This window comes from Exophiala oligosperma (genome assembly GCF_000835515.1).
Source record: "Exophiala oligosperma strain CBS 72588 unplaced genomic scaffold supercont1.3, whole genome shotgun sequence".
Taxonomy (NCBI): Eukaryota; Fungi; Ascomycota; class Eurotiomycetes; order Chaetothyriales; family Herpotrichiellaceae; genus Exophiala; species Exophiala oligosperma.
In genome coordinates this window covers 2410131-2429475 of record NW_015622820.1, presented here as the reverse complement: position 1 = coordinate 2429475, position 19345 = coordinate 2410131, and the positions used below count along the sequence as shown (strand labels likewise).

The following is a 19345-nucleotide window of genomic DNA, read 5'->3' as shown; positions in this document are numbered from 1 at the left end:
TGGCATACTCTGTGGCATACTCTGTGGCATACTCTGTGGCATACTCTGTGGCATACTCTGTGGCATACTCTGTGGCATACTCTGTGGCATACTCTTGTGACATACTCTGTAGAATGACGGGACAAAGTTTTGAAAAAACAGCATGACACAGTACAGTACAGTTCCAGTGTTTTGCCATTGTTTTTCCTTTTTGGGAAGAGAGAGAAGAAGAAAAAAAAGAAAAAAAAGAAAAAAAAATGTGAAAGGTGGGTGAGAATATATACCTACCTAGGTAGGTTATACTCCGTAAATATCATGGTAAGAGTATCATCACAAGTACGGAGTTAGTACGGTGAGGAATGGGTCAGGTACTGTATGTTACGGAGGGGTGGGGTGGGTACCCAGTAGGTTGGTTGGTTGGTTATACCGAGCAGGTTGGTTATAGGTAGGTACTCCGTACCTTTGTTATTTGGCACCCTCGAGTACAGTATTATAAAAATGATGGTTTGTCAATTGTGAATGAATAAGTCAGGTTTGATGAACCCCGGCACACAAAGTTGACCGAAAACGATGACAAACCCCCCCCCCCTTTTTTTTTCTCCCCCAAGTTTGGCAAGCCTTTGTTTTCGTATCCCCGTCGTGACTGTTGAATAATACGGAGTAAATGTGGAAGAAACCACCACCACCACCACCACCAAACTCCACTCCACGATTTTGTCAATACCTTCCTTCCAAAAACTTGTACAAGATTTTAACTCCGTACTATTGTCGTATGTGATATCACAATCATCGTGGACTGTACGTGAGTAACCAAAAGATCAAAGGGGGGCGGCGGGCATTGCTAATTGCTGATATTGACCCTTGACCACTGTGCAGTCCCCTGGCGACCGACGTCCACGTCAATTCCAAAAGACAGACAAAACAGGCAAAACAAATACAAAACCAAAGAGACTGTATACCAATGCAATGGAGAATCTGTCACATCTAATAAAAAGAGTCTACCTCGTTCCTCCTCCCCTCCGTTTGCCAGTTGGTATCTAGGTAATCAATGACACTGAGGCAGAAAAAGGAAACGAGGAAAGAAAAGGAGGAATCCCTCGTGACTCTTTCGAGGTTCACACTGGCGCTCTCAACATATGACAAAAAAAGAAGGAATTCTCCGGTCTGGCTCTGTTTCACTTTTTTCAGTTTTCGGTTTTTTCCTTCTGTGTGTGACTTCTGTGTTCCAAATGCGCGCTCTCTCAAACCCACCACACGCGCATCGAAATTTCCCCAGCGCTAAAGTTGGAAGACAAAACTCCCATCAAAAAAAAGTCCCAGCTCAGCCTCATTCAATCCTCAACCCGAAAAGCACAACAAGCCCGCCACAGCTGAATGGATGGATGGATGAATGTCAACCAATCTCTCTCCCACAGGATGCAGATCCCCACCGGCAGGCCAGGCAGACCAAGTAGTAAGAGGCATAATCGTGAGGATGCCACTTGACAAAAGACGTGACACTGATACCTCTTCGAGAGATCAAACTGCGCGCTTCTTCGCATCAGGAGTGTCCATCTCTTTCGCCGTCCTCTTCTTGGGTTTCTCCTTTGGGACCCGGTAATAGTGGGCAGCCCTGGCCGGTGGTCTGGTCGATCTGGACGCGTGGATGGCGCCCCAGAGCAACTTGGTCGACAGGTCCGGGTGAGCGAGTGCCTTTGTGAGTTCCTTTGCACGGTCGACTCCGACGCCGACTTCACGGTCGGGCCGGGGTTCCGCGTTCGGTTCGGTCTTGATCACCGAGGCCGGAGTGGTATCCTGCTTGTCCCCGTAGTGTTTGCCCTCCTTCTTGATCTCGTAGGCCAGTTGGTCCGTGGCGAGCCGGTACAAGGGGCAGTCGGTCATGGCGTTGCGCGCGAGCCACAGGACACGGGCGGGTCTGATGCAGGTCTTGTACGTCCAGAAGTGGCCGAGGTTGTCGATCAGGGAATTCTGGAGGTCGGACATGCCGTACTTGTCCGCCAGAACGTACGCTCTGAGCATGGACCCTTCCATCGTGGCCGTGTCCCAGTCGGTCTTGTTGTACACCCAGTCCGCCACGATGTCGAAGCCCCGGCAAGAGTCCTCCGGCAAGACGATTTCATTCTTTTGCTGTTCGACCATCCCCGCTGACAGACAGGCCTCGAAGAACGGGCTCTTGCTCATGAGTTGGGCTCTGTGCAGTTTGTACTCTTTGCGGCGTTTGCCGACAATGATGGTGATGAGAGGTGAGATGGTAAAGCTGTGAAGGCTCTTCCCGTCAGCATTCATGTATCCAGGTAACGCAGCACACGAGTTCAGCAGTCGTGATGTGTCCATACCTCTGTGGTTCCTCGTCGCTGGACATATCTTGGTCCTCAAACTGATCGTCGGGCGCGAAATCGGAGACAATACTGTAAAATACGTCAGATTGAGAGCGGTCGCTCTATGGAAGAAGAGCTCAATAATATACCTGGCAGGTGATCCTACCGGCTCAGTCGGTTCTACCATGACGGTGTCTGCCATGATTTGTGATTGAGATGGATAAGCGAAGATCAAGACGGGTGACAAGAATCGAAAATGGCAGGAGGAAAAAAGGTCTCGCCAGGAACAGATTCGAAAGCCGCGATGCGCTCACTGCCTTCAGTTCGCCAAGCGAAGTCATGCGAAGGGAAGTGCCATGGAATGTGAAGTGAATGGAAGTCAAGTTACTTTGCTGAGGCAGAAGCTGAAAGGTGATGCGAGTGGCCTTTTGTCGCGACCGGTGGTCGACATTGAAGCAATCACTCACTCTATGGCCGGCTCTGAGTGGTATAATATTTCCCCTTCCTAAAATAGCCTCAACTTTGCAGAAATGACCTGAAAGATCCAGTACGGTCGCATTATACACTTTGTTAGGGGGGTTTGGTAGCTGCATCAGAATTGCACTGTGTCTGTATCATTAATATCTAGAGCACTGCCCGGACGCACTTTGGTCTGATCTGCGTCAAAAACGGCATTTCCCTCTCAACCAAATTTCTCAGACATCTATGTCTAGTCTCATCTTTGTACATCAGGTTGTATCATGCTCGTTGTGCGTCCACCTTCAAATGGCACCCGCGCTCCTCAGCATATCGTCAAGCTGTGCCTTCTTTGCCTGAATGTCTGAGTTTCCACCGATATGCTTCTGGGCGATGAAGATGTTGGGAACGCTGCGCTGGCCAGTGATTTCTTCGAGGGCGTCTTGAAGCGCTGCACCGTCGTCTGTCATGATCTTGTCAGTACACGCTCTAGACTACTGATGATTTCACAACAGAATTGACGTACCAACTTGATCCAATTCCATCAAGAAATACTTTGCATGTTTGTCGTTCAACAAAGACTTGGTGGCTCTGCAATACGGGCAATAGCTCTTGCTAAAGACCACGACGGAATTGTCTTCGATGATCTGCTGCGCCTTTTGCTTTGCGGCAGACATACTGGCTGGAGACGTTGATCGTGCCGAGGCAAAGAATGACCTAGTGATGTTGCGCAAAGGGCGTAGTGGAGAGAAAATTGAGGAAGCTATGGTTGCGGTGGTTTGATGAGTGTTACTGTGACTTGGAGTCTTCGAAAGGAGTGCAGGACTTCGGTAGTTATACGACAACGACCGACCGGTATTTGAGTTATCGAGGGCCAGATGTGAGAGTGACAAATCCTTGCGATGACGATGTCGGCTGCGGCTACGAAGGGGCACTGCCCGATGATGTGATCAATCTCGCCGCTACAAGAGCTGAGTGATTACTAACCCATCCTGACGGTTTTCCCTTGGGGTTGGGACCGCCAGGATTAGGGTTACAAGATTGAATTCCTACCGGATGCAGTAACATGACTTTCCTCTTTGAGCGACACTAGAACGTTTTACTCAGCCAGCCGGACCTTTTGATCCATGAGGATGCCTGGAAACCTGAGAGTCCGCTTAAAGTGGCGACATGACATCTATTTGTATTCAAAACGGTCATTTTGGCCAACTTTCTCGAGCCGGAGGCATGAGAAATTCCAACTACATATGGAATTTTTGAAACTCTCGACAACAACTATGCGTTCTCTACACTCGAGAAGATCCAAGAACATCTGTATATCACAAAGTCACAGAGAAAAGATTCCCCATTCCATAATTTGATGATATCATCCCTACACAAATCTTACCACTCTCCTCTCATGGGTTTTCATCAATCTGGTTCTTCTGCTTTCCTTGGTACTCGTGTCGCACACGCACCTATGTTCTCCAACAACTAATCCAGTAATGATATTGATAGACAAGAAGAAGAAAGAGGACTTATGACTAACTCCCAAGCCTTGCGCTTCCCAGTCGGGTCACTCCCAAGGTCACTCCCGCTAAAATTGCATCAAGAATCAATAGCAAAAAAAAAGGTATCTCCGTCCATGAACAAATGAAAATCAACCGCTTGGGCTGCGAAGATCACCGCCAGACCCTTCAAATCGTGAATCCTACATGACAACACAACACCCGCAGCTCTTATCCTTCACCATCGCGTCCTCGTCTTGGTGCTCTATCCGTTGCACTGTGGTCGGCTGGCCTGGCACAGTCGAAATATTGCCCATCCTTGGGCTGTGCATGATTGCGGGACTTGCCACTCTGGGCATCGTGCTGTAACCACCATTCGTACTTCCGCTCGTGCCAGGCCTAGGACTTGTCGCATGTCTCATATTTGGACTGGCGACAGGTTTAAGGGGCCAAGACGCGCCGTCCCGTTCAGCATCCCGCTCATCGACGGGCGATGGAGCCGACTGTAAAATTGGAGATGCTCCTTTGGAGATCGAAGGGCTGTGGATCGCCAACGGTGAGAAGTTTCGATCATATGTGCTAGGAATGGCCCCAGAATCTTGCCATTGAGCCTGCTGTTGCCTTCGAGCATGAGTAGGAATGATCTGCTGATCTGGTGGTAACATCGGGTCTGGTTTGTACATGGTGGCCAACCAAGGAGGGTCTCCTTCAGGTCTGTTTATCGCAGTCCGAGGTCTGTCTAACTCTCCTGATCTCGTCCCCGGTCTTTGGTTGGGTGAAGGTGTTGCGCCATTCTTTGCATTTGCAGACGTCTTTCGCGTCGCTGCTGAACCAGTCGCCTTCTTTCCGGCAGATGTTTCTGGCGGAGATGACTGGCCTGTCTTCGCCTTCGCCTTCGTTGGTGATGATTGTTTTGCACTAGACAGTTTGGTACCGTTGGCAAATACGGGCGTTGTTGCAAGTGATTCGCTTTCGTCTTGCATACCCGCGCTCCCCGCGCTCCCTCTTCGCATGCGTGTCTTCAACACAGGTATGCCATCTTCAGGGCTCATACTATTACTGATAGTGCGTTTCCTGTTCAAAGGTGTATCTCGCTCAATTCTCTCGTGTGGGATCGGCAGAGGGCTTGACGTGAGAACCGGGATTTTCGAGCCCGACTTTTTCAAGATGGGATTGGAATATATGGGAGAGGGTGTTTGGTCTGCGGCTATCTCCTCCGGGGTGCGGAAATCCCAATTGTTTCGTTCGTCCTCTTCGTCTTGTGGCTGAGGTCTTGTCTCATCCGGCTCACCTTTGCCCGAATGTCCACGCTCCTCGCTTCGCCGACCCCGACTTGTCTCTCTCCTCGTGTTCTTGTTTCCGGTGCGTCGTGCATTTGCCAGATTTATTCCGGCAGCCTGCAATTCTTCGCTCTCGATTTTAGCAAGTTTGTCCCGGTGAATCCAGCCCTCAGGGTCATCTTCCCGCGGTCGGTACATGTTTTCGGGGATGTCATTATCACCCTGGTTGTTCTGCCGACTGACGTTTTGTCGACTAACGTTTCCACTGCTCTGGTTGTAGAGATCGAGCAAGCTGTCCGACTCACTCCCACTCCGTACTAACGAGCCTCCAGACTGTCCCAGTTCCTCTACCCTGTTATGAGAAGTGCGACCTATGCTGCCGCTGTCCTTGCGATTCGGTGCGAGACTTGAGAGCGGCGTCCGTGCAGAGCCATTAGAATTCTGGCGCAGACCGGACGGACGGGTTTTGGTTGATGTTGAGTTCTAGAGAATCGCGTGTCAGTGTTCTATGTCTAACGGGCCACCTCCTAGAGCTCACCTCTTGAGTCGCAGGACCAACAACATCATAGCCATTCTTTGTTCCGTTGACGATGGCGGGCGGTGGTCCCGCAGAAGCAACCCCTGCCATTTGTGATATTACCTAGTTTCCAGCTCGCTCGATGGGCTTCCCCTCAACTCAGGGTGAAAGCGCCATGTAGGACCAATCGCACTGGCCATGCAAGTCTAACGCGATCGACGCTGCAGCCCACTCGGAGACTTGTCGTGTCAGTCTGGACGAGGAAGATGCGGGTTTGTGCAAGACAATTCGCAGGGGTTATTGTCAAATCGAGGGGGGCGTGCACATGCGCTGTTTGCGGCAGAAGGGGCGAAGCAGCAGGCAGGAGTGACAGATTCGCGCAACTCAAGTCGAGCAATGGGTATCGATCGAAGTCTGATGCTCGTAAGTGTAGTGTTGGAACAATGCAAGCTGGATAACTCAGCAATATTTGAGCAACAAAGGGTATTGCACTTGAAACACGAAGGTAAAGATTACATGCTGCTACAGCGTCGCCGACCCCGTTTCGCTTAATGCATAATCCATGTCAACAAACCACTTGGCAAATGTTCCAACATCTCGGTACTTCAGCCAATCGACTTCAACACCATGTTTGAACCACAACGAGAAGAAGTGCAACAGTAACACTGAGTAATAAAGATGGACATCTCCCTTTCTGGTTTTGACGTGCGCCGAGATGTCAATGAGCTCGGCTCAGCTACCAAGTTGTCCATGTCTTTGCGGAATACGTTGATTTCATTTCGTTACTCATCAATTCCCAGGGGGAATGCTATGTAGGAATGTACAACGCCGAGTCTGAGCAAATGAGACAGTTCATACTGATCGTGAGAGACCCCATACTCTTGTATTGGCTCTGAAAATCTGTCCTGTCGACCTGGGCTTTGGAATCCAACCAACCTCAGATGCAAATATATTAGTCCTTCGATACGAACTGCCGCAGCTTCCATGGCTCCCACGATTCATCCCCCCTTCCTGTACCTGATCTCGAGCCCACCGTCACTATACTTCCAAACTGGTAAAACAAAGTAGAAATGGACGGTGCAAGGCCGCCCAACGTATGTACTTGAAGTAAATCGGCTACCAGTTGGTAGGCCAATAAAGGAGTGAGAGGACCGTTATGGGATAGCGTGGCCAGAGTCGATTGCCACCTATTTCAATGATTTTTTAATAACCTCCGACACTGACAGAGGGTCGTCGGGTAGTAGTACGTGGCGACTCACGGAAGCGTGGGCTGTACTCATTGTCGCGATAGTCGGCTGGTTCCCGTGCATAGCTGTTATAGATTGGCTCACGTCTTGAGGGGGTGTTGATCTTGTCAGACGAATACGGTCTGCTGTAGCGAGGGACTTCGCGCTCATCCGGGGAGAGTTCAGCAAACAACTTTTCGCGCCCGCTATTGTGACGCGACACAGGAGGCGTGTCTCGTGGAGAGCGAGGAGAAGGTACGTCCTCGAAGCGACCGGAGCCACTTCTTCGTACGGGAGGCGGGTTTGTCATTGAAGACATCAACGAAGCTCCACGAGACGACTTGGAGCGACTTGTGGTATCAACCTTGGGACGTTCAGGTTTGTCCTTGCGACGCTCGGATTCTCGCGGAGCTGGCTCTCTGATTGTAGACTCCGGACTTCGGTGGTATCCTCGGCCAAAACGCGGTTCACGCGGTTCATCATATTCGTCGTAAATTTTGTTGACACGATGGCTTCGCATGCTTTCATCGCCCTCGACTTCTTGTTTGACCTGATACTTGGTGCGGGTCTTGGCCGCCCTAGGCGGGCTTTCATCTCTCATCTCGGGAGTGTGTGGGCTGGAACTACTCCCATAGCCTGAATCATGTAGCTGGGTCTCACTGTGCTTGAGGTTGGACCCTTTGCTAGTGCCCTGTTCTCTTCTAGTGCCAGCCTTGGGCATCGGTGCAGTCTGGGCGCGATGTAGGCTAGGTGGCACCATCTTGCGATGATCTCGATCTCTTTCTCGCTCCCTCTCCCGCTCCCATTCACGATCCCTATCCTTCTCTCGCTCGCGGTCTCGGTCCCGGTCTCGATCGCGGCCCCGGTCGCGGGTGACACCAACAGAAGACCGTGGTACCCGCTCTTCGACACGGGCTCGGAGATCGGAAGGGGACGAGGTCGATTTCGTGAATTGCGGAGCAAGATAGTCATCGAGATGCGTCCTGCGGCCCTTGGAAGAATCAGGCCGTCTCTCACTTTCGCTGCTTCGCCTGTTGTTGCTTGAATTCCAATAGTACATCGCATCTGAGCCAGACCTATCGAGGCTTGGGCGGTTTGTCGCCTTTGCCATATAAGCTTTACTCTCTTCATGATGTTTCTCCCACTTGTCATCGCTGTCTTCGTCGTAGTCACGGGTTCGAGCTGGCCGCGCTGATGCTTTTCGCGCAGTCTCCGCCACGGGTTCGAAATGAGATGTCGTTTTCGAACGAGGAGTAGTCTTTAACGAAGGCCTAATCTCCTGGACATCAAAATCGCTGTCGGTGTCTTCAACGTAGGCAGTCCTGCGGGTGTGCATTTTGTCGCTTCTCTCACGCTTCTTCTCTTTGTCCGTCCTCCGTTCATCTGCTCTACTATTCCTCGTCTTCTCTGCTCGACTCTTCAGTGTAGCAGCAAAGGCCGCAGCCATCATGCCCGAGGTCACACTAGAAGATTTCTTCGTCTTCTCAGCTGGCCGAGCAGGTGGTGGTGCTCGTTTCTCGTACTCGCTGTACTTTCGACCGGTCGGCCGAGGAGCAGGCTCATCGTATGGATCATGGTAATCGTAAGGTGCTGCGTTCCTGGGTTGACGAACTTCTTCGTAGAAGTTTCCGTCTTCCCGATATTCTCTCGTAGATGAGGGGGTAGCTTGCGACGCAGTTCTCATAGGATAAGCTCTCGTGGTAGATGGTGGTGGGTCTCTCGTCATGGCCTCCTTCCTCAACTCTGCCAGTCGTATTTTATCATCATACCGCTGCCTCTTGACAGGATCACTCAGAATCTCGTAAGCCTGTTGGATCTTTTGAAATTCATCTTTGCCCTTTTCCCGGAGCACTTCATCCTGTATTCGATCAGGGTGGAATTTGAGAGCAAGTTTACGGTGAGCGCTGCGGATTGCCGACAGTTCGGCATCTTTCGTCACACCCAGGGTGTTGTAGGGATCTGGAGGTATAGGAGAAGCCATTAGGGATATCTAATACAATCGAGGAGAAAGAAAGGGTACGAAGGTGGCGGGTCAAAGTTGTTGTTTTGTACAGGCGGTCAACAGGCCGTGTCGGTCGTGGCGTGCATACTGGTTGGCCTCTCGGTGGTCCGGTGTTTTGTTGGTCGGGGGTTGGTGAGTAAGAGTGAAACGCGAATTAATCGACAAGTGTCGAGGAGATGCTAAAGAAAGTGAGGCACAAAAAGGAAGTCTCCGATCAAGACCTGGTTGACGAGTGCAGCGTAAAAGCCGCTGACGTCTGATGTTGTATGGAACGAAAAGAACGAGCAACAGAAGGAATGGGTGGTGCTGGTTTCAGGGCCCGGAAAGACAGATTCCAGCAGCGAGCCGATCGTCGATAGGCCTTAAAACGGTCGAGATTATGTAAGTTGGGCTCAGTAGGGTGCAGGTTTGAGGCAATTATTTGACCTCGTATCGTTGCAGTTGGCACCAGGCCACGGCAGTGCTGTTTCGATATGATATGTCGAGACAAACGGAGGAATAGAGAATGTTTGAGAAACGAGGGTCTCGTTTGTGGTTATTGAATGGGTGATGTCGGAGCACAAATCCATAACTAAGTCTGTCTGTTACAGGGATTCCCGCTTCTAGGCCTGAAAGAGGAACCGTCCGAGGGTGCAGGAGGGAGGCTGTGATAGAAACTACGGGCGCCCGCTTCGCGCCCATAGGGTCGCCTACAGTTGTCATCACGTTGTCATTTGCCGCTTGTTCGGGGGGCTTGCCTGGTAGATTGAAGCCTAAAAAACAATGCGCTCCAGGCACCCGCCGCCCGAATACCCAGTCACTCCCGCCCATCCTCGTATTCCACACCCTCCTACGGAGTAGTACACCCTCCTTACTGTTTGCTACGTTGGCCCCCTGGCACATCAGGGCTTCTTCCTGCTTCTCTCCTCCTTCTCCCGCCCTTCCGCTTACAGCAACCGTGGCGTGGTCGATCATACCTGATCTCAAGGCATTGGGGTATCGCACCACCCCAGTTACTCTGGAGTACGATGAGTGTTTCGCAACATCCATGTGATGCTCTCAACAATGTCGAAGTTCCCGTGACAAGCCTCATCAGACAGACACGGTACCGAGTGTCTGAGCCTCATGCGTTCCTCGCACCTGCATAATGTCGTGTGAATCACAACGATGTACGACTACGGAGTCCTGGTAAGCACCACCGCTAAGGTCCACAGCTGAGGATAAACATAGCACATCCACTCGCAATCAGCATCTTTTTGTCGTCACAAGCTGCTTCTACATACTCGTACCGTTGCTATCGTCCCTCCATCGTTTGGCTGGGTTGTGCTTGTGGTCGATAACAAAAGTGATTCGACAAGAGCGATTCCTTTGCACCACCAGCCGCATGGCTCGCATCCATTCATCGAAGATGTACTCCCACCCACATCGACGCTGCCAGGCACGCAACGGTCGCCCAATATGCTATGATGGATGACCAGGTTTCGATTTGCCCACCTGCATCAACGTGTCACGCTTCAAAGGAGTCGAGGCCATTCACTGGTCAAGTTCTCCACATTGGTCTCGTCTATCACAGTGTCCTACAGTATGCACCAGACAGGTTGCTGTGACCATGCCCGTCATGGAGGCTAGCAACGCGATTCTTACTCGCCCACGTCGTGCCACGGGGTCAACTGTTTATTAGCCTCCCAGCCAAGTCATCTCAGTCGTAGGAAGTCCTGCATGAGTCTCCAGCCTCCAAGCGATAGGGGCTCGCGTATTGGACACGAACCTCAACTACATGACTCGATTGGATCTAGCGCTGGAGGCGCAGCTAGCATTAGCTCTCATTCTGACATGGCAAAGCCAATGCATGAGCAGACGTCGGAAGACTGCCAGGCAGATATGAATGTGTCCACTGGAGGAAATCGATTATCTACGGGGGTTGTTTTTCTGACCTTGCTGACCTTACCGAAGGCCCAGCGCGTAAATAGAGCATGGCCAATCCAACGAACGAGTCCTCATGATCCTCACACCACTCAGCTTGCGCCGTTGACCTCACTCCACCACAAGCCAACCGAGCCACGGCCCGCCCCCAGACTTCGAATGAAGATCTACCGAGAGCACAAGCCAACAAATCGGCAACTCCCCTCATTAACGATTGGTAGGGGAATTTTAGCCACCACGGTTACTTTCTCTCTGTTTGCCAGCGACAGAAACAACGACAGGCCGAACGTGGTCCAGAGGGTGACAGATGATCTGTACGGGTACGAACGACAGAAGAATGTGAACCTAACAATGCTCTTTTTCGAGAATACTGCGAAATAGTCCAGCAGGTCGATGAGATGGCAGTCCGGAACCGTTCCTCCCACCAACGCGAGGCGAAGAACAGGGAACCTTTGTTCTTATGCCCACCTTGACCCAACTTGGACAGTCTCTCGAAACTCCCTTGCAGCCACTTTGTTCGTAGCCTATCAAAGGCCACCAACACATGCCTCTTGCCGCCTGGCACTGCATCACCATCACATTTTGCATGTTTCCATATCTTGTGCCATGTCTTGGGCACACTTTGACACCTATCATGCAAGTTCGAACTGGGCAGAGGGGTCCTGACTGTCAAAGTTGTTGACATCAATCAGAGTGTACACATGACGACAATGAGGTGTGGAAAGCGCATGTCTGGCCAGTGTTTATTGGTTATTACCTACTCATTCCCTCGTAAGGGCCTTTCTCCTCATCGCCTTGTACTCCACACGTTGGGAGAAAACACTTTGGCACGAGACGTACTCGTATGCTTGCCCATTCTTGACGTTCATTGTGCTTTGGAGGAGCCGCCACATGATTCGCCCAGGTTGTGATAGCCTGACTCGCCCAGGCAACACTGCATTCTTATCAGCGGCTTTCTAGCTAGTTGGCTAGGCGTCTTTCGCAAGGAGACTGGACGCCCGAAAACGGCTGGGCAGCCTGGTCTTGAAAGGTTCAGATCGATGGGCCAGACTTGAGGCGAATACATGTCAACGCGTTCAACTAGATCTACGCAGTCTTTTGATTGATCTACGGGTCGAAATCCGTTGCCTATTTCAAGGCCTCGCCCTCGGTCCTACATTCAGGGTTCTAATGGGTCAAGACTGTCAGCCGTGCCGATCTGTGGCTGAGTTTTGGGAGGTACGCAAAACTTTTGTCGTACGCAGTGCGCAGTCTGCGTGCGTACGAATGAATCAGCTGCTGGCTGCTACTGCTGTGAAGTAATCTTTCTTCCTCGTCCCACATTGCACGCAATATCGTATGGGAATATGTGGTCGTGAAGGGTACGTTTTGTGTGCTTCTCAGCGCTTAGTGGGTGATGGGACAACATGATAGGCCCCCGTGTTACCATTGACTTTTTTATGTATGTAAAGTTACGAAAGTAGGTACTCATTCGAGTTAACGGAGAAAGAAGAGCATGGACTGTAAGTCCTGTAGAAATGTCATGCTGACTTTTTGCCACCTCTCTAGGTATGAAGTACTCCGTAGGCGCCAGAACGATTCGTACGAATTGGCAGCGAGCGGCTATTGTATCGCAGCGACAGAAGGAAAGTCCCGTCTCTTTTTGAGATTTTTATGCTTTCCTTTTTCTCCCTCCGCCAGAGTACATTCTATCACCAGTGGCGCTGACATTTGGTCCGATGGCGAAAAAAAGAGTCGAGTGGTTAGCCGTGGAGGGGGAAAGAGGGGGGGAGAGCGGCAAAAATCAGAATCAAACCCTTGTTCGGGGTTGTCCAACTTCAAGGCGCGCGATTCAATACCCGGCAAAATGCAACCCTTGATCCTTAAATCTCTTGTTCAGTTGTCGGGGGATGATTGATCGTCGCCTACTTGTACCAGCCCAGCACCTGGTAGTAAGAAATCTATTCTTAAAGTAACGAGAAAAACAGTAACAGTACGGAGTGGGACCTTTCGTGAGCACCACGGAAGATGAAATGTACTCTAGACTCTGTGTTCTGCACGGGATATTTTGTGTTTTCTTTTGAAGAGTAAGGGTATGGGTGATGCTCAAAAGCATACAGTTGGAATTATGAGTAGGATTTGCTTCTTTTGGGGGGGGCTCGCTCGCTTTGTTACCCCGTGACGCGGCGACGGGAGCGGCTTCGAATGTTATGGGTAAGATGTGGGCGAGATATATCAGCATTTCTCAAAGGCCTCGTCACTGAAAGAGTGTTTGTATGAATATATTCATACGAGAACTGGTGACCAGGTACTTGAATACTGCGAAACATGAGTGGAGTGTTACTTGTTGCCTTTGCCTGAATTACATTTGCATATAACCAAGTACCTGAGATATGGTACGTACCGGGTACGACGTAGACAGAATCCACACGCGTCATCAAAGACCTCGACCACCATGCCTTGCGTTGATTAAAGAGATCAATCTGGTCAACTTTCAAGACATTGGCCCACAAACAAAACAAAGGCATACCGTATATCAATCCTCTCACATCTGAACATTTGACCTTGAGACCGCCGAGTCCCCTCTTCACATTGGAGGCCATTTCTCATCTTGTCCAACCCCCCTTGTCCTCAAGAAGACAATACGCCAAAGGTGCCCTGAGTAGATCCTCTTCCTCGAACGCTTTGGCGAGAGTCTTGTGGTGAGGCATGTCCTTGCGGGAGGAAAGTTTTGAAATGTCGTCGATTCTTGATGTCGAATGAAATTCAAGTTAGTATGATGTAACCTCCCATGTTATGAGAACAATGAAATGTCCATGACTTCGCCTTGCGGACTGGAACCGAGCTAGGAAATCCCTGAAACTTCAAAACTCGGTCGAGTCGAGACATCAAACGACTCGAATTCGTCCGTACCGAAATTCAATGAAATAGTGCACCAGGTCCCCCTCGAGACTTTTGGCAGAGTAAACTCGATACATCGAAACCCACGGTTCGTGGGCCTTGACTTGGTCGAGGACGTAGTCTCCTAATTCGGCAATCCGGGCTTCTTTGCCCGGCTTGGGTGAGACGTGAACAAAAACGTTTGCGGTCGTCATTTTCGTGTTTGTTTCGAGTCGAGAAGGTGGAAAGGGGTTCTTGTGTGAGTGAGATGAAGATCAAGGGAGAAAGTTCAACGGTTGGCTTGCAACAGCAAGAAACCACTCCAACAGAAGAAGCATGACAAGACGGAAGATCGAGAGGCTGGCTGGGGCAGTAAAATGGATGGATATATATATGTAATACACGTTGAGAGAGATCCAAGAAACCAAGAGCGTGTGACACCTTCGTATTCCTTTTTTCAGCTCAAGTTCATTCTTGTACTTGTTGAGGGCACCCGAGGAGCGTTCGGCTGATGACAAGCTCAGTGGCTATTTGTTGAATGAATGTCTGACTCCTTGTGTGGCTTCACGAGCTGAAAAGAAAACAAATACGAACACGAGGGAAAGAAAACCGACCTTCGTATTCATGCCCGCCTTGGTTCGTATATAATGGCGGGGGGGGCAGGAGGTCCCTGCGTGTGTGTGTGTCAACAAGTTTGGATGAAAGGCAAGGGATATATTCGTATTTCGGGAATACGGATGTTGATGCGAATGGGGAGGATAGTGTGTAGACATGTCGAGGTTGAGGTTGATGTGAAGAAAGTAATGTTCAAGACAGGAAGCGTAGGGCCATCTAATATTTGGTATTCATGATGGAGCTTACTGTACCATTGCCCTTCACGGAAGATTTATTGAATCAGTACTTACTAACAGAGGATACGGGACACAAGATACAATACCGCTTTCATGCCCTTTTCCTTTTTAAAGAAAAAGAATGGGAAAATTGATGTGTTGAGAAGAGATTCATGTAGCCATTCTTCAGATACATACTTCCTCCACCCGTGCAAACAACCTTCACGTTTCCTACCTGAACAATGACAATTCCCGATTGATACCTACTAGGTATGCTATGCCTTGAGGATTCCTATTTCCAAAGAATGCAAAAAACCAAAACCCAACAACAAAAACCTTACAATCCAAAAACCAAATGATTCCCAAACGCCACCAAGAAAACTTCCAAACCTTTCCAAATTGTCCGAACCCCCTCTCCCCCTCTTATCCACACCTTTTATCTCCTCCCAAAGGTCCTTCCTTCACTTGCTCCCCCAATGCTTGTGCTTCGACCAGAATTCTGCCTGGTTTCTCGCGTGAACCTCTTCAATCTCCTTATTCCTCAATTCCGCGTAGATGTTCCGTGATGGTGGTATGTAGAGGACGTCGCGTCCTGGGTCGGGGATGCCGGCTCGTTCGAGCATTTCGGTGAAGGTCGTACTGTGGGTGCCTCGTTGGCTTCGTGTTTGTTTCTGTTGTCGTTGTTGGTGGTGGTGGTGGCTGCTGGATCCGGTGTTGTTTCGGCTGTGTTGTTGACTCGTTGCAGCACCACCAGCCCAGACGACAGGGCCAGCAATGCTGGAACTCTGCGTCCTGGAGTGGTGGTGGCTGCTTGCTGCCTGGCTGTGTCTGCTGTTGTTGCTGTTATTGTTAGATTGTCGGTTAGGATGGTGGGAGGTCGTCGAGGCCACCGAGGGCGCTGGGGTCACTTGTGGTCGGCGGTCGTCTTCGACGGGGATCGATTTGGAGGAACAGCAACCCATGTTATCGGTGGAGGTGGTGTCGTGGGTAAAATGTCGGTTGTTGAGTATGAGTGAGGGGAGGCTGTGGTTAGTAAGGTCGTTGTAGTCGGGTGTTGTTGAGGTGTATGTCGAGTATTTCGTGTTGTAAACGTGACTGTTGTGGTTGGGGAAGTCGTCGAGTGCAAGTGTAGTCGATGGTCCTGTGTCGTACGTTGTGAATCGATCGGTCTCGGAGGATTGGGGAGGAAGTCCCTCTTATAAGAATTCTGCCGACTCTCTGTATGCTTTTCAGTGGCTCCCCAGTTCTTCAGCGTGACTCACCTCGAACATATCAACTCGTGGTTCTGTCTGTTTGAGTTTGTATACAACAGGCACTGAGGGTGGATGTATAAACTCTTCAGTCGGACCCACCGTCAACTTGGGACAAAGGTCCCTGATGCCACCAAATGCCTCAAATGTCACGTAGAGTACCAGAGGATACACGAAAACTACATGCAAGTCTCAAACCTTTCTGCAAACACCGAAGCCTGAAGTCAGGAATGGAAAGTCTTGTCGAGGGAGGGATCACCTATGGAGTACCGGGCGCAATTTGAATTTTCAGGATTCCAATGAGAATTGTGTTGGGAAGTGCGTATTGTCGCCTACAGGAGTCAAATCACTGTTGAAAACCTGGTCATGAACTCTATCCAGCACATCTTGTGGTGTCGAATGGTGTAATTCCTGGACATTGAATTTCACTTGTCGTGGAGTAACTTGATCGATTCTGAGACCTTGATAGCTGCTAATGGAGTCATCATACCCAAACAATGGCTACTCTTCTATCATCTGAACTCCATAGAAGGAAACCATCGTTTCACGCCCACCTTTTCTTTGCAGGCAGAGTCACTGCACCCGCAAGTATAGGTTTTGCGTTCCCCCACCGAGTCAATTCCGGACTTGGCTGTTTTGTCTGATATTATGTTCGATAATGGCATGCCTTCAGGCACCATTCTCAGAGCCTGGTAGGGCTGAGATCCAGGATCATAGTACAGGCCATCCACCTCGCCTGTGAGTCTGTTGAGAGCGATGTAATAAAATCCTGAAATTGTCAGGCCCCAGGATGTACCCGCTCCCGGTTCAGATGGTCGCGCAGTATACTGCGAGGATGAGGATGACCCTGATGCCGTAAAGATTGTCCTTGTCTGGTTAGAGCTGGACGACTGGGCGCCTGAGTCGACAAAACAACGCTCCTTCCATCTCATCAAAATCCACTCTTGGCCCAATTTTCCATCGAGCCATTTGGCACTTCCTAGGCAGCGAGCCATGATTTCATCGTCCTCGATCTGGCGGCTTTCTTCTGTTCGGTGAGAAGACGAGTTCCGAGAATTGCTCAACTCTTCGTTTTCGTTCGTTTCAATCTCCATGCCCGCTATTCCAGGAATTGCAGGTTGCTCCTTATAATCGCCGTCATCCCTCGTAGATTTTCGGTATGCATTCCACAGACGACTATCTTGCTGATACTCCACCCTGGCTTTGCCACGTAGATTCCTGACTTTCTCTATCTCTTGCCGGAATGGACCTAATCGGGCCCAATAGCTTGCATCTATATCAAGACCGCCCACTCGGTAGTCTCTACCTTGAGGTTCGGTTTCGAGAGTTTGCTTTCTGAAGTCGAGAATCTCGCCAGTGAAGTAAGAAGACATACTCGTAGTAGAGGCCGGCTGCTCGATTGTTGAGAGGCGTGTAGGCGAGATCCTCTCCGGCATGTGACTCGCTGACATAGTGCCAGACAAAGTCATGGAGTCGTAGTCAACCGAATGGATTGTCACTTTGACAGGCCAATGATCTGATTCAACAGGATGGGGCGATTGCGAGGTACGTCGAGGTGGCGGTGCTTCTCGAGCAAAGCCCCATCTGCCGTTGCTATCCTGCAGGAGATCAGATAAGTAGCGTTCAGCATCTATTAAGGATCCAGACAATCCTTCCACTGCTTCCTGAAAAGTTCCGCGCATCAGTTCCCGTCTCCGTGTTATACTCCGCTGAAAAATATCTCGTTGTGTATCACGACGAGTTTGAGACGCCCAAGCGACTGTGCTTTGCGAAGGCTCACGCTCAGTTGACTGTAGACCATGCCAGACCATTCCTGGCACCAACCACGAGCTGTATTGTGGCACGGGCAGATTATCAACATGCATGGGGAGGTCGCTTGGCATGTTTGATTCTTCGAACTGATATAATGAGTCGAGATCTAGGCATCTGGCCAGTTCAAGTCCGCCCACGGCGTCAGTATGCCGAAGTTGGGATAGATATCGGATGGAGTTCTTCACTCGCTCAACAGCCGCTGAGCTCCCTGCTCCATCCCGTTTTCTTCGGGCGCCGCCAGGCGTGGAGTTAGCTTCGTTGTGCAATCGGCGTAGTTCAACACTTCGCCATTGTCGGGCCGACATTCGATCTTGGTTTTGCAGTATGTTAACTGCCGAGGACCGAGCAGTGGACTCCCTGGCCGGATTATCTTGCCAGTACGCTCTCAAGGCACTGGCAGTTGGTACCGCGCCCAGTTCCGTGATTCTACCTGTCCTGATCAGACCATTCCTAGCCGATCGGTAACTCTGCAAGGCTCTCTCCAAACGTTGAAGATCTCGTCGTGCGCCGCCGATATCATTATGCTGAGCGGCCGTGCTGAGTCGATCCAGATCGTCGTCACTATCATCGCTAGATGAGAAATCTCGAAAGGCCTGACCGTGGGTTGAATCAACAAGGTTGTCCGTCGTTGATGTGCGAGTGTTCCCTACGTAGATCCGTCTCGCCGGTGCGTGATTCTGCATGTTGGTCTGATCAGTGGTCTCAGAAGGCCTATTGAGGAATTCTTGCTCTGTCAAGTATCTTGGTCTTGCCCAGATATCTTCTCCGATCTGTCTCAAGTCCCGATGATCTTCGTTCTCCTCAGTGCGTGGTTCAGTCTGCCATGGGCGTGGGGTGTCTCGGATACGTCTGGAGAGGATAGGAGTGCTGCCAGCGGAATGGCTGCTCCGACTTCTTTGGGCTTCGCCTTCTGTGGTTGACTGTGCAATATTCAGTGTGGAAGCGAAATCAGGAACAGCTGTGGAGATGGATTCAGTAATCTGACGCAAATAAGGGTCGTGGATTGTCGCGGGTTCGAGAGGTAAACGAATGGGGCGTCCGGGAGGAGTTGACGGACGTGTATCCTGCAAGAAGAAGACGTCATGTAAGCCTTGAGGACTTAATACACAGCGATGCTATGGAGGGATCGCAATCAATTGGAAAACGAAGAAACCATGGTGTGAAGGGCACGTCGTCCGAAAGAAGTTCTGGGACAGACAACAAGAGAGAAATGTCAAGCTGATATATTCTTACAGTAGGAGAGTTTGCGGGCGGCATGAGTTGAGAGGTGGTTGCGGAAGTGTTCGGGCACACTCGTCGTCGAGGTTCACTGCGTCGCCAGGACCTGCAAGGCTGCAATGGTATAGTCTACGGAGACAAAAGTTTCGCACCCATGCTCGACATGGTATGAAGAAGACGGGTACAGGATAAAACAAGGTATGAGATGG

General features: G+C 50.4%; 7 protein-coding genes across 7 annotated transcripts; all 7 read right to left on the bottom strand.

Moving 5' to 3' along the window:
* Positions 1-1497: 1497 nt before the first annotated feature.
* PV06_03648 (uncharacterized protein) lies at positions 1498-2499 on the bottom strand (the record flags this gene model as incomplete). The annotated part of the gene is made up of 3 exons (XM_016404457.1): positions 1498-2236; positions 2316-2387; positions 2447-2499. The coding sequence occupies 3 exons, from the start codon at positions 2497-2499 to the stop codon at positions 1498-1500; spliced, it is 864 nt and encodes a 287-aa protein (XP_016265462.1).
* Positions 2500-3058: 559 nt separating this feature from the next.
* Positions 3059-3430, bottom strand: PV06_03647 (glutaredoxin; the record flags this gene model as incomplete). The annotated part of the gene is made up of 2 exons (XM_016404456.1): positions 3059-3216; positions 3280-3430. 2 exons carry the CDS (start codon positions 3428-3430, stop codon positions 3059-3061), a joined length of 309 nt encoding a protein of 102 aa, XP_016265461.1.
* Positions 3431-4443: 1013 nt separating this feature from the next.
* PV06_03646 (uncharacterized protein) lies at positions 4444-6148 on the bottom strand (the record flags this gene model as incomplete). Its single annotated transcript, XM_016404455.1, has 2 exons — positions 4444-6003; positions 6059-6148. 2 exons carry the CDS (start codon positions 6146-6148, stop codon positions 4444-4446), a joined length of 1650 nt encoding a protein of 549 aa, XP_016265460.1.
* Positions 6149-7240: 1092 nt separating this feature from the next.
* Positions 7241-9244, bottom strand: PV06_03645 (uncharacterized protein; the record flags this gene model as incomplete). The annotated part of the gene is made up of 1 exon (XM_016404454.1): positions 7241-9244. The coding sequence occupies one exon, from the start codon at positions 9242-9244 to the stop codon at positions 7241-7243; it is 2004 nt and encodes a 667-aa protein (XP_016265459.1).
* A 4790-nt stretch (positions 9245-14034) lies between these two features.
* PV06_03644 (uncharacterized protein) lies at positions 14035-14241 on the bottom strand (the record flags this gene model as incomplete). Its single annotated transcript, XM_016404453.1, has 1 exon — positions 14035-14241. One exon carries the CDS (start codon positions 14239-14241, stop codon positions 14035-14037), a length of 207 nt encoding a protein of 68 aa, XP_016265458.1.
* Positions 14242-15317: 1076 nt separating this feature from the next.
* PV06_03643 (uncharacterized protein) lies at positions 15318-15818 on the bottom strand (the record flags this gene model as incomplete). Its single annotated transcript, XM_016404452.1, has 1 exon — positions 15318-15818. One exon carries the CDS (start codon positions 15816-15818, stop codon positions 15318-15320), a length of 501 nt encoding a protein of 166 aa, XP_016265457.1.
* An 800-nt stretch (positions 15819-16618) lies between these two features.
* Positions 16619-19175, bottom strand: PV06_03642 (uncharacterized protein; the record flags this gene model as incomplete). Its single annotated transcript, XM_016404451.1, has 2 exons — positions 16619-18982; positions 19152-19175. The coding sequence occupies 2 exons, from the start codon at positions 19173-19175 to the stop codon at positions 16619-16621; spliced, it is 2388 nt and encodes a 795-aa protein (XP_016265456.1).
* Between the last annotated feature and the right edge of the window lie 170 nt (positions 19176-19345).